This window comes from Saccopteryx bilineata, chromosome 2, assembly GCF_036850765.1.
Source record: "Saccopteryx bilineata isolate mSacBil1 chromosome 2, mSacBil1_pri_phased_curated, whole genome shotgun sequence".
NCBI classification, from domain to species: domain Eukaryota; kingdom Metazoa; phylum Chordata; class Mammalia; order Chiroptera; family Emballonuridae; genus Saccopteryx; species Saccopteryx bilineata.
Window position 1 is genome coordinate 312699597 of NC_089491.1, and position 13591 is coordinate 312713187.

General features: G+C 48.6%; 1 protein-coding gene across 1 annotated transcript; it reads right to left on the minus strand.

Annotated features, from left to right (window-relative positions):
• Positions 1-342: 342 nt before the first annotated feature.
• On the minus strand, positions 343-8136 carry RHBG (Rh family B glycoprotein). Its single transcript, XM_066254510.1, is given in 12 exon segments — positions 343-411; positions 597-670; positions 1699-1774; positions 1776-1821; positions 4510-4612; positions 4615-4642; positions 4763-4893; positions 5189-5242; positions 5245-5361; positions 7064-7211; positions 7291-7461; positions 7945-8136. Coding segments are annotated over 12 exon segments (1194 nt in total). The 5' UTR covers positions 8122-8136.
• Positions 8137-13591: the final 5455 nt, after the last annotated feature.

Here is a 13591-nt window from a genome sequence, read left to right on the forward strand (position 1 = left end):
TACCACCCTTGAAGAGCCAGGCCCTGGCTCACACTGTAACTGTGTTGGACCAATGGATGGGCAGTCAAGTCAACTTACTTGCAAGTTGCGGGTGGTGGTGGCCATCTTCGTGAGGCTGCTGAGAGGTTCTTCCCCTACCGTGGCCAGTTATAGCCCTGCCCCTCCACCATCTCCCTGGCCTTCTACAGCCTTTCCCCTCGTGCTGCCTGTGGAAAGGAGATGCCTTCTGGCTCACGGTTTCTTTCTTGCAGTAGGAAGGATAGGAGCTGTGAAAGAACTTCATAATCACAGCCAGTCATTATCTTCTAAAAGAAAAGTACCTTCCCAAGGGTTAGAAGCAAGTTAGACCTGAGCGTCTGGTTCCTCCTCCTTCAGAGGTCCCTGGACTTCATCCTCATGCTCCCCAAGCACCTGGAGGGCAGGGGTGGGGTAGCAGATGAAGGGGTAGCTCCAGGTGGCTGGACGCCACAGATCAGGGGAATACCTCAGAGGAGAATGAGCTGGCAAGGAAGGAAGAGGAAGGCTGGTTCATAGAAGGTGCGGCAGTGAAGGGTGACAGGGCCCTGTGGGCATGAGGGGCTGCAGCTCAGTCTTACCTCCCAGTAAATCTGGTCCTCATAACACTGAGCATGCAGGAGGGCATCCAGGAAGGGCAGCCTCTGGCGGAGCCCTGGTGGTGGTAGGGGAGGATGTGTGAGGCTTTTTGCTGTCCCCATGGGGTAGGTTGCCACCCGGTGCCGCAAGGCACAGAGGGGCTGGGAGGCTGGAGGCCAGCATGATGCCTAGCCCAGGCAAGTCACAGCTCTATTTGTTGAGAACCTTCTGTATGCTTGTGCAAAGGGCTTGACAAGCATTGCCCTCCTGACTAATCATAGTGATCCTGAAGGAGGATATGATCCCTACGTTATAGAGAAGGAGCTAAGGTTCAGAGAAATTAAGTAATTCATTCATGTTTTGCACAGTTGGTAATAAACCAAATAGTGATTATGTCATGAACCACAGATGCTGAACTTTCTGCAACCTCCTATCCAGGAGGGGTGCAGAATATGTTTCTTGAATAAATAATTACATGAATGAAAGAATTGAACCTTGTCTGAACATGAAAATCTCAAGTTGAGAGCAGTAGGATAAAGATACTCAATCATAGGTTTTATTTTGAAAGCCAAAAGGACTAAGGCCAGACATTGGGAAAGACTGGCTGGCCCAGCATCAGTGAGCAGTCAGCCTCTGTGGAAAATTTTTGTGCTGCAATCTAGTGGTAAGCCAAGCTGACTCCTTGGTTGCCCCAGCCAGAAGATAGTTAGCTAGCTCAGCATCCCCTTCAGAGCCTCAGCCTGAGGGTGTACTGCCCTCTAGTGGGTAGAGGTAGCAGCACAGGGAAGTCACAGAATAGAGGAATCCAACCTACAGGCGCTAGCAGGGTGCTCCACCTTCCGTTGGCACCAGTAGGAAGCAAGTGTCCACTCGCTTCTCCTTACCTAGAGGTTACCTCTGAACTCTACAATCCCAGTCCGCACCTGACACAAAGTAAGCACTCAATAAATATCTGAGTAAAAAGAAATAAATACAAAAATATCCAAGTAAATGAATGTCGGGGGATGGGATCCACTGGCCCTTCCTCCAGATAACCCCATCTCTCTGTCTTCTGCCCTCCCTGGAGCTCCTGCCAGCCCCTCACCCCTAGCCAAGGTCACCAGCCTCCAAGGTCCCCGCCCACAGATGCAAACGTCAGTGTGACAAACAACCTGAAAAGCTGGTGCATGGCCTGAGATGGGGGCACTGCGCTGGCCCTCAACTGAGCGTGGAAACACATTCTGTAGGCTGCAGGGAGAGGTTGTGGGGAGACAGGGCTGGCCAGTGCATCAGAGCATCGCATCATGCAGCAGCCAAGAGGGCCTCAGCGGAGCCTGTTGGACTGAGTCTGTCAGGCCCGCAGCCAGGAACACCTCCCACACACCTTTCAAGAGTCAATTTGAGGGAGGCTGCCAGCCTGCGGAGGTGAGTCAGGTGTGGCCCATCTTCTTGATGAGTTTCACCTGCTCACCCAGGAAGTGGTTCTCCAGGAAGTCAGAGAGATGAGGGTCCGTGCTGGTAGAACTCAGGGCAAGCGGATCCAAAAGGGCCCGTTTCAGGTTCTGCTGCACGACCATGGCGGCTTCCATGCATCCTGAGTGTCACCCCACTCTTCCTGTGAAGGCTTCAGCACATCCTGGGAAAGAACGCGGCCACTGCGCTGGCTTTGCATTTTGAAGAAATGCTTGGCCTCAGCATTTCCAGGTCGACGCTTTATCCACTGCGCCACCACAGGTCAGGCCGGTTCGAAACCCTGGGCTTGCCTGGTCAAGGCACATATGGGAGTTGATGCTTCCAGCTCCTCCCCCCTTCTCTCTCTCTGTATCTCTCTCTCCCTCTCTCTCTCCTCTCTAAAAATGAATAAATAAAATTATTAAAAAAAAGAGTTAAAAAAAATACTGGCTAAAAAAAAAAAAAAAAAAAAAAGAAATGCTTGGCCAATACAGAAGTGACCCACGCCCCCCAGAGCCGCGTCATCGAGGTTGAAACAGAAGCCAGAGAGAGGTGGAATTTGGGGACTTCCGGCAAAACGCAACTCCGAAGAATGAAAGCAAGCTGTACCGCTTAAGTGAAAATGAACTGGAACACTCCTCCTCCACATCCCGCAAGGACACCATCTCCAGCTCTGTCTCCTCCCACGTGCCCAGGACTGGCTGGAGACTGGCCCATACAGTTCCTGGCCAGTATCACCAGGGTGCCAAGACAGACTGTGTCCTGGTGTTTCCAGAACGCTATTCCTTGGCTTCTCTCCCACTAGATGGGGTCCCCCAGTAGATGAGCCTCCCTCTGTCCACCCAGCAGGGAAGCCTCCTTTGTCCAGCTCTCTAGCCAGTCCCTGTAGTACGCAGAGCCTGGTCTAGTCCTTGCATTGGTTGGCTTCCTGTATGCCCCATCCTCCTGGAGGATACCCTTCTGGGCCCTAGGAATCCTTTCCTATTCATACACCTTCATTCATTTACTCACTAAACAAATATCTATTGAGGACCTACTATGTGCCAGGTGCAGGAGTGGGTGCTGGGGCACATATAAGCAATACAAATCAAACCCCTGCCTCCTCCTCCCAGAAGCCCTGGGATCCTTTTGTAGATGATTCCTCTGTTCCCACAGGGCCAGATGTGTAGACCGAGGGGCCTGAAGAGAAGGTATCACCCCCTTGCGCTGGGCAGCAGTGTCTCTAGCCCCTACATTTCTGTAAGAGATTGACCTGTCAAGAGGCCTTCCTCTGAGTAAAGGAAGTTGAGTTCAAGGAGACTTGTTTTTCCCATTGGAGAGGACAGGCCAGGACTGGGGTAGGGTGGGGGGCAAGGGGGCGTGGCAGCAGGGTTTAGGCTCCAATGAGCAGTCTGATGAATTCCATGAGGATTTTATGTGGCTTTCAAAAGGATTCTATGAAGCTTCTACATGGATTCTGTTAAGATTTCAAGAATTTTATGTTCACCCACAAATTATAGTCTATAAAGATTCTAGGAGGTTTTAATGCAGGGGTCTCAAACTTGCGGCCCATGGGCCGCATGCGGCCCGCCGAACAATTTTGTGCGGCCCGCAGACTAATCCACGAAGTTCAAAATATTTTGGATAAAATTAAGTAAGCCTAGGTTCCTACTTGTATTTTTCATTTCTCTAGCATCCTAGCTAGATATTAGCTTAGTTAACAGCAGTTGTGATGCGAACTACAGTTTCTGGTCGTTTTGTGACACTGAGTAAACTGCATGTACGATTGTGCTTGTTGTACTGATTTTTTTTTGTTTTCAACTGCAGTGAGAAAAGTGTTGGGTAACAGTTGCCTTTTGTAGACCTAGTGCGGCCTGCCAAACGGCTGTGATCTTGCTCTGCGGCCCACATGCTGAGTTGAGTTTGAGACCCCTGTTTTAATGTGTCAGACACTGAAGCCTTGAGGTGTGAGGGAGGAGCAGGACGTGGCTTCTTGCTGGATCCTACCAGCCACACACGGGCTCCCTCTGTGACGCTACGGCATTTCTCCCCCTGTAAACTATATCATGTTTCTTTTCTGCTGGGTTACTTCTTTTGCCCTTTATAGAACCAACTGAAGGCCAACTTTAAAATGTAAATAAAAGGAAAACCCCAGAGCATAAATTTAGAAATAAAATAAAAAAAAAGAGTCAGTTTGAGGGTCACTTTTGCCTGCCCTCTCCTCTGAGCCCTGATGTGCAAAAATTGATCCCAAGGGTCATTATCTCTTACTGACCCTTTAGTAACACTGCTAAAATAATCTGTTCAATGACCTGCTAAACTTGATTGAGGACCAGGAAGGCAGTCCCCTGGCTGGTCTTGCTCACTCCAGTTTCCTCAGCTCCCAGACTGTGGATGAATGAAAATAGACACTGCTTTTCTTGTTGGTGCACAAAACGGGGAGTGAGAGAGGTCACTCCCGGGGGATATAATGACTTCAGTGTGGATTGATGGAGGGCAACTCACTCATCTCCGTAAGCTTCATGGGTGGCCAGCCCAGCCATGAGGACCTCCAGTAGGGCTCCCAAGACCCCAGGCATCCCATGAAGATTATGAATGCCACATGTGTTTGAACTTTGAATTTTGACCCAAGAATGGGCTGAAGGACAGGACGCAAATAGTGAGTCTTGCGTGGCCCTCCCAACCCCAGCCTGTTGGAGAGGTGGGAGGGAAGGCCCTGAACATCCCAGCTCTGCTCGGGGCTGGAGGGGCATCATACCATGAAGAACTTACACCCCAGCGTGGAAACAGCTTCAGCCAAGAAGCCGGCTGCTAGAGCACCCAAAGATGTCAGCATCATTTCACTTGATGTCCCCACCACAATCCCTCCAGCCAGTGCTGCATTCTGGAATGTGGGCCTAAGGAAGCAGGAAAGAGCAAGGCACTGGAGGCCCTTTCAAATCCTCACACCCACACCCAACCCAAACCCGCCCACCACAGTGATGCCTACCTCTGAAGTTCCGCCACCATCTAACCTCTAACTCTTCTGCTATAATATCATCTCACACTCTGACCTCACAGCCTCCAGTGCAGTGGAACCCATGTGCCTGTGCCCTTACCTGTTCCCTGGAAAATCAGCCTTGCAGGGGCTCAGACCTCTCCTCCGGCTCCCATTTTCTCCCTCTACTTCTCCCAAGGCCTCCTCCCCATTCCATGTCCAGCTGCCCATCCCCCCGGAAGAGTGCCGACAGGTGCAGTTGCTGAGCGGGCCTGCAGTCAGGGAGTAGGACATGTTGAGGACTGTCTGGTGCTGTCCATCCCCCAGCACAGTGAGTGCAGAGTTGAAATTAGGCCGGAAGATCCACAGGAAGATGGTTCCTAAATGGTGGGCAGGCAGGCAGGGTGAAAGGAAGTAAGTGGCTCCCACAAGGTTCCCAGGTCAGTCCTGGAGGGAAAAGGAGGAGGAGCCAAGGGACAAAGTGAGAGAAGGCGAGGATCCTTTAGGGTAGGGCCAGCATAGCAAGGGGCTGGAGACACTGCCCCTCCTGCTGCATGGTCCTTGGGTGTGCCAGATAACCTCTCCCTGCAGCCTCAGTCTGCATTAAAATCCACCACACTCCCACACTGGTGCTCTGAGGGGAGGCTTTGGAAGAAATCAAGGAAAGGTCAGGTGGCCTGTCTGGAAGGAGCTGGGAGGCAGAGGAGAGCAGAAAATATAGGCCTCTGGGATAGCACACAAACCTCGGGGAAGCCTTTGGACTTTAAGCCAAACTTATCTAGGTCTTAAAGGGCAAGGAGGCCTCAGTTGCCCTAAGGTTACATATAGTTTATTTCACAACAAACCTGGAGCAAGAAATACAAAACCAGCCTCTTTTTAGAGGTAAGAATAGGTGCTTCAGTTACTTTTTAATACTGCCCACAGGAAAAAAAAAAATCAATTTTATTTCCTGGCTTGTTTATGAAGGTAGAGAGAGGAGCAAAGGCCAGAGTAGAGGTAGTGCTTAGAAGAAACAGGTAGTGAACCATGACCTCCAATCCCCCAACGCCAGGGCAGGGACTTCTGGGAGGAAGGGTCCTTAGGAGGTGGGAGGCAGTACTGGGATAAAGGCCTGGGGTAAGAGATGGGTGAAGCCTAGTGTGAGAGAGACTGGGTGGGGAGGGAGAAGGAGGGTGAGTGGCCGTGTGCCAGGCTGATGAGTCTGGTTTCTAACTTGTGGATGGTGGGCCTGCAGGGTTTTAAGCAGGGACTGGTGCCAACATTTTTGAAAGGCTCCTGGGAATGGGTCTCAAGGCCTGTGCATAATCCAGGGCTGAGTTCTAAAACCCTGTCATAAAACTGTTGAGAAAGAGGAGCACAGATTCTTGGACTCTGCTGGAAGAATCCAAAGAGGAAGGGAGTTCTCAGCCAGAGCCCCTGAGACTACAGCAGGGGTTGGGAAACTTTTTGGCTGAGAGAGCCATGAACGCCACATATTTTTAAATGTAATTCTGTGAGAGCCATACTACGACCCATGTACCTTATGCATTATCCAATAAAAATTTGGTGTTGTCCCGGAGGACAGCTGTGATTGGCTCCAGCCACCTGCAACCATGAACATGAGCGGTAGGAAATGAATGGATTGTAATAAATGAGAATGTTTTATATTTTTAACGTTATTATTTCTTTTATTAAAAGATTTGTCGCCTGACCTGTGGTGACGCAGTGGATAAAGTGTCGACCTGGAAATGCTGAGGTCGCCGGTTCGAAACCCTGGGCTTGCCTGGTCAAGGCACATATGGGAGTTGATGCTTCCTGCTCCTCCCCCCTTCTCTCTCTCTCTCTCTCCCTCTCTCCCTCTCTCTCTCTCCTTTCTAAAATGAATAAATAAAATTAAAAAAAAAAAAAAGAAATGTTAAAAAAAAAAAAGATTTGTCTGCGAGCCAGATGCAGCCATTAAAAGAACCACATCTGGCTTGCAAGCCATAGGTTCCCGACCCCTGGACTGCAGGCTACACCCTGAGACCATGCTTGGTGACAGTCCTCTCTGGCCCAGATCAGGGTGCCTGAAACTGGCTCCCACTCCACCTTGGCAGACCTCACCAATCATGGCAACGAGGTCGGAACTGTAGATGGATTTCTGGCAATGCTTGCTCTTCTTCAGCTAAGGCCTACAGAGGGACCATGAGAGGACCAACCGAAAGTAGGCACCAAAGGTGTGAATGGTCATGGAGCCTCCTGCATCCCTGACCTGAAAAGGCAGAGATGAGGTGCAGGGGCCGCCCTGCCCCATCCCCCTTCTCCTGCTCAGGGCCTGGCCCAGCCCTCACTCCATCCTCATCCAGACTCAGTCCCAGGAGACTAAGGAGCACAAACTCTTCGATGCCAAACAATGCCACCTCCAGCAGGACCATGAACATCAGGTGGACTGGCCTGGTCTTGTCCAGCACAGCACCAAATGAGATGAGTATTGCCCCAGTGCAGAAGTCAGCATTGATCATCTGGAGGGTTGGGATAGGGAGGGTGAGAAGGGGCCAAAACAAGGGGAGCCCTGGGGGAGGGGGTCAGGGGAGGAGGCAATGAGCCCACTATGTGTCTAAGTTCTTCCTTCAAGGAGGAAAGGGATTACCTTATCTTTTTGTAGATGAGGAAACCCAGTCTCAGGGAGGTAGGTTCTGGGACTTGGCGAACAAAGCCGACAGGTAAAAGAACCAGATCTTGAACTAGGAGCTCCTCTGAACCTTGACCTTCTCCATGAAGCTCTCTACCCTCCCAACAGCTCTTCAGTACTAAGGGGCCTAAAGTAATGTGTGTGGCTGAGTGTGTGGATCAATGTTGGGAGAAGAAATCAGGCAACAAGAACAGGCAGGGTACCTAAGAGAAATCAGCTGATGGGTCAGAAACCTGCATCATAGAGTGGACTTGAAGGTGGGTCTTGTGGGCAGGGGCCTCCGAGGCAGACCTGGGGGAGCAGGGGAGGCAACTGCTGCCCACCTCTCCACACCAACATGGATGTGGCTGCCATAGAAAGAGTGCAGGAAGCCCTGGGTGAGTGTGGACCACTGCAGGGCAAAGGAAGCCAGGAGGAAGGTGAAGCCCATGCTGTTCAAGCCCTAACGCTGCAGGAAGGCCACGAGGAAGCCGAAGCCCATGAACACCATGGCGTGCACACCCTGGAAGCCTGAGGAGGCATTTGGGGCTGCTCTGGCCACCACCCACAAATTCTCCAACCAGCCAGCTAGGGCCCCCAGCTCTTGAGGCTGGAAACAAGCTATCAAACCCTCCCCGCGTAGTGGGGCCTCCCAGCCTGGGCCACTTGCACCAAGCTGGCCAGTTTGGAGCATATAGACCCAGACCATCCTGGATGCCTCCATGTCAGAACAAGGGTGTATAGCCTTTTTCTGCTCTCTTCTCTGCTACTTTGCCCTGTTTTTGGACTCTTAAACACCTGCCAAAAAAATCCAACCTGTGTCACTCCTGCTGCAATCCCTGTCCCATCACCCCCAAAATTCTCTTCAATTTTCCCTTTCTGCTGGAAAGTCCTTCTTTTTAAAGAAATTTAGGCCCTGGCTGGTTTGCTCAGTGGATAGAGCATTGGCCTGGTATACAGAAATCCTGGGTTCGATCCTTGTTTAGGGAACACATGACAAGCAACCATCTACTTCTCTTCCTCGTCTCTCTCTCTCTTCCCCTCTTGCAGCCAGTGGCTCAATTGCTTCAAGCGCTGGCCCCAGGTGCTGAAGATAGCTTGGTTGATTTAAGCATCAGCCCCAGATGGGGTTTGCCAGGTGGATCCCATTGGGGGAGCATGCGGGACTCTATCTCCCATCCTCTCACTTAAAAATTTATTTATTTATTTTTTTGGTCCATGTTCTTTTATTATTATTACTTAACTTTATTCATTTTAGAGAGGAGAGAGAGAGAGAGAGAGAGAGAGAGAAGGAGGAGCAGAAAGCATCAACTCCCATATGTGCCTTGACCAGGCAAGCCCAGGGTTTTGAACCAGCGACCTCAGCATTCCAGGTCGAAGCTTTATCCACTGAGCCACCACAGGTCAGGCTATTTTATTTTTTTTACAGGGACAGAGAGAGTCAGAGAGAGTCAGAGAGAGGGATAGACAGGGACAAACAGGAATGCAGAAAGATGAGAAACATCAATCATAAGTTTTTCGTTGCGACACCTTAGTTGTTCATTGACTGCTTTCTCATATGTGCTTTGACCATGGGTCTTCAGCAGACCAAGTAACTCCTTGTTCGAGCCAGTGACCTTGGGTCCAAGCTGGTGAGCTTTTTGCTCAGGCCAGATGAGCCCGCGCTCAAGCTGGCAACCTTGGGGTCTTGAACCTGGTTCCTTCCGCATCCCAGTCCGATGCTCCATCTACTGCGCCACCGCCTGGTCAGGCACTTAAAAATTTTTTTTTAAATTTTATTTATTGTTTGATTTTAGTGAGAGAGGAAGGGAAAGAGGAGAGCAAGAAACATTAATTTGTTATTCCACCCATCCATGCACCCACTGGTGACTCCCACATGTGCCCTGACAAGGGACTGAACCCACAACCCTGATATACAATGCTTCAAACAACTGAGCTACCCAGCCAGGGCCTGGAAAGACCTTCTTCATACTTTAGAATCTTTGCCTCTATACCTCTCCATTTTGAGAATTTAAATTTTTAAAAATATAATTTGCAAAATTGCTTTAAATTGTAGCAGAGATTACCTTAGGGAGAAGGAAACGAAGGGGGGGTGGGGCTGCTGGCACCCAGCTCCAGTATAAGTGATGCCTCCTGTTACGCAACAGGGCAACTCTGGGAAGGAGTATTTCACTTTTTAATTTGTTTCTTTCTATAGTTTGAATTTTTTGTTTTTATAGATGAATTACTTGACTTTTTTTTTACTTGCCGGGCAGGGTTTCCGGGCAGGGAAATTTGGGGCCTTTTCTGTTTTTCTCTTCTGTACCACTGGGCATAAAAACTAAGCTAATAAACGTAACATACAGAAACAGTGACAATAAGATAAATACAAATAATTTGCTTTAGTGTTAGCTGTACCTCTCCCCTATCTACTTGTAAAAATAGGATTTGAAACACAACCCAGTATGATATCTGGCATGCATCTGGGCCTGTTTCCTTTGCCGTGGGTTTATGTATACAGTGACGCCACGCTCTGTATCTTTGACTTTAATTGAAAACAGCACAGAAAGAGTAGTTATTATAAGTGCTGCTATTGCATTTGTTGTAAATCAGTTATTGAAAACAGGATCAACCATGACCCTAAACTCCCCTTTTATAGCTCCACGTGAGAAACTTTTCTTAGAAGATAGTGCTAGGAAATGTCACTTCTCCTGAGGAACCAGTCCATTTCTCCCTGTTGACACGTGACAGATGTTGACTAAGCACTGGTGCCTCAGGATCTAGGAATGTAGCTGTCATCAAGCAGCCACAGTGCCTGCGCTCACAGGCATGGAAGACAGACATCAAAAAATAAAAGCATCACACCCTGGCCAGATAGTTTGGCTGGTTAGACCATCGGCCTGAAGCTCAGAGGTTGCTAGTTTGATCCCTGGTCAGGGCACATACAGGAACAAATCAATGTTCTTGTCTCTCTCTCCCCCTTCCTTTCTGGCTAAAATCAATAAATAAAAATTTAAAATTTAAAAAATTATTCACTAAACATTTAAAAATATATATAAAAGCATCACATATGTGAGGCTTCCTTGGTTCTGATAAGAACACATAGCTGCTCATATTTTCCTTTTCCCTTGGCTGCCAGGAAGCTCAGAGCTACACTGGAATCTCAACTGCTATAGGCCCTCATTATTTGTGTTCTGCTTCTCAGCTTTTCTTTTCTTATACACGTATTTTTGTTGTAAATGAACCTTAAGTCTCTTGTAGAAAGAGGCAGATCATAAAGAAAACAAAATCATGGTCATCTTTTTTGTTTAATCTGGAGAAGTCAAAATTTATTATTAAACTTCAGAATGTAATCAATCATTTTGAGAGTGAAAGGCAGAAACCACAGGCTGGACTGAAAACACGAGGCTAATGTGTTCCAAAAGGAAAGTTTATTTATTTATTTTTGTACTTATTTATTTGACAGAGACAGAGTCAGAGAGAGGGACAGATAAGGACAGAGACAGGAAGGGAGACGAGAAGCATCAATTCATCATTGTGGCACCTTAGTTGTTCATTGACTGCCCTCTCACATGTGCCCTGATCCAGACGCTACAGCAGAGTGGAGTGACCTCTTGCTCAAGCCAGCGACCCTGGGCTTCAAGCCAGTGACCTTTTGGCTCAAGCCGGCAACCTCAGGGCTTTGAACCTGGGTCTTCTGCATCCCAGTCCACTGACCACTGTCTGGTCAGGCTAAAGGAAAGTTTATTTTAAAAGCACCTGGATGCAAGTGGCCTGAGAAAAGCAAAGGATGTCAGCCCCGAGCTGCGGGAGAGAGCATTAGATATAAGGGTTACTATAGGCATTTGCTGGCATGGGGTTGCCTGCACCTGGACATACCCAGAGTAGCATATCCTGGTTTATGGCCTTGGTTACAAATTGTTTCTCTTTCCAACCCTCAGGTCCCTCATGATGGCCTTATCTCAAGAACCTTCCCAAGGTGGGAGAGTTGCTTAAGGGGAGGGGGATGTTGGGCGAGGGGATGCTTACTGAACAAGTTGCCCTAGTGAGAAGTTGGGTGAGAGGAATTTGAGTTTCGAAGGGGCTGTGGATTTAAAGGAGCCCTGTACCTAAACCTAACAGAGAGAAGCAAATTTTTACACTTTTTTTGTGCTGTATATAAACTGATAAGAGTTTGCAAGCCCCTGGTAGAGGGTTGGGTGTGTGCTGGAATTGGAGGTCTGCATCTCAGCTGTCAGCCCCAGTGGCCAAGGGGAGTGAGGATCTAGAAGTCCACTGGCCTCCCTAACTGTCCCCAACACTCTGCTATTTCTCTAGCCCTGCCCATTACCTATTACCCAAACCACTAGATTTCTTTCTTCTCAGATCTTTTATTTCTTCCTTTTAAAATCAGATTTTAAAACCCAATAGTAACGGAGAGACATCACTTAGAACTCAGCTGCAGTCTAAGTTCTTTAATGCCTCACTGCCTGACTTCTTTTCTCCTTGTGAAAATGATAAAGTGGATGCCATGTCGGTTCTTTTGCCCAAAGACAGCAAAATAATGAAGGGGACTGGATCACCGGGATCTGTGCCCATTACATGATGAAACTGCTCCAGAACATGTCTTAAATGGCAATAATATTTATATCTCCTACCCCAGGTTTGTTTGGAATCAAAATTCAATTCCTTGATCTTTCAACTGAAGTCTAAACATCAAGAAATCTACGACCTTGGCTGGTAGATTCAGTGGTATAGTGTCGCCCAGCGTGTGGAAGTCCCGGTTCAGGGCACACAGGAGAAGGGTTCGATTCCCGGTCAGGGCATACAGGAGAAGCAACCATTTGCTTCTCCACCCACTCCCATCTCTCTCTCTCTTCCTCTCCTGAAGCCAAGGCTTGAATGGTTTGAGAAAAATTGGCCCCAGGTGCTGAGAATAGCTCCATGGCCTCGCCTCAGGTGCTAAAATAGCTCGGTTGGTCGCAGAGTAATGGCGCAGCAGCCTAGACAGGGAGAGCTTCACCTGGTAGGGGGCTTGCCAGGTGGATCCCAGTCGGGGCACATGCATGCGGGAGGCTGTCTTTGCCTCCTCGTCTCTCATTTAATAATAAAAAAAGAAAGACAGACAGAGAGAGAGAGAGAGAGAGAGAGAGAGAGAGAGAGAGAGAAATAAATAAATCTCCTTCACTGGGGAACATTCTGCATAGACACTCTCCATGGGCTACACCAGCTGGAGACAGGGGAGTGGATAAGATGATCCCACACCAGTCCCTTCAGAGGATCCTTGTGGGGGCAGGATAAAGCCTGGCTGCAGAGAAGATAAAAGCCCTCTAGAGCCCCCTATCTTTTTTTTTTTTTTAGAAGGAAGGCCTTCTAATCAGCAGTTACTTTTTCTTTCTTTTTTTATTTAGCAACACCTTTTTTTTAAAAAAAATTTTTATTTAGTTATTTATTTTATGACAGAGAGAGTCAGAGAGAGGGACAGACAGGAAGGGAGAGAGAGAAAGCATCAATTCTTCGTTGCGGCACCTTAGTTGTTCGTTGATTGCTTTCTCATATGTGCCTTGACTGGGGGACTACAGCAGACTGAATGACCCTTTCTTTGCTCGAGCCAGCGACCTTGGGCTCAAACTGGTGAGCTTTGCTCAAACCAGATGATCCCGCACTCAAGCTGGCAACCTCGGGTCTCGAACCTGGGTCCTCCGCATCCCAGTCCAACACTCTATCCACTGTGCCACTGCCTGGTCAGGCACCATCCTTTTTTACTTAACTGCCCCTATCCAACCCCACTGGATCATTCTTGAACAAGATTAAGACTATGGGATAATGCCTGACCTGTGGTGGTAGAGATGATAGAGCACTGACCTGGAATGCTGAGGTTGCCAGTTCAAAGCCCTGGGCTTGCCCGGTCAAGGCACATATGGGAGTTGATACTTCTTGCTCCTCTCTGCTTCTCTCTCTCTCTTCTCTGAAAAATGAATAAAGTTTTTTTTTTTTTTTTTTTTTTTTTAAAAAGACTATGG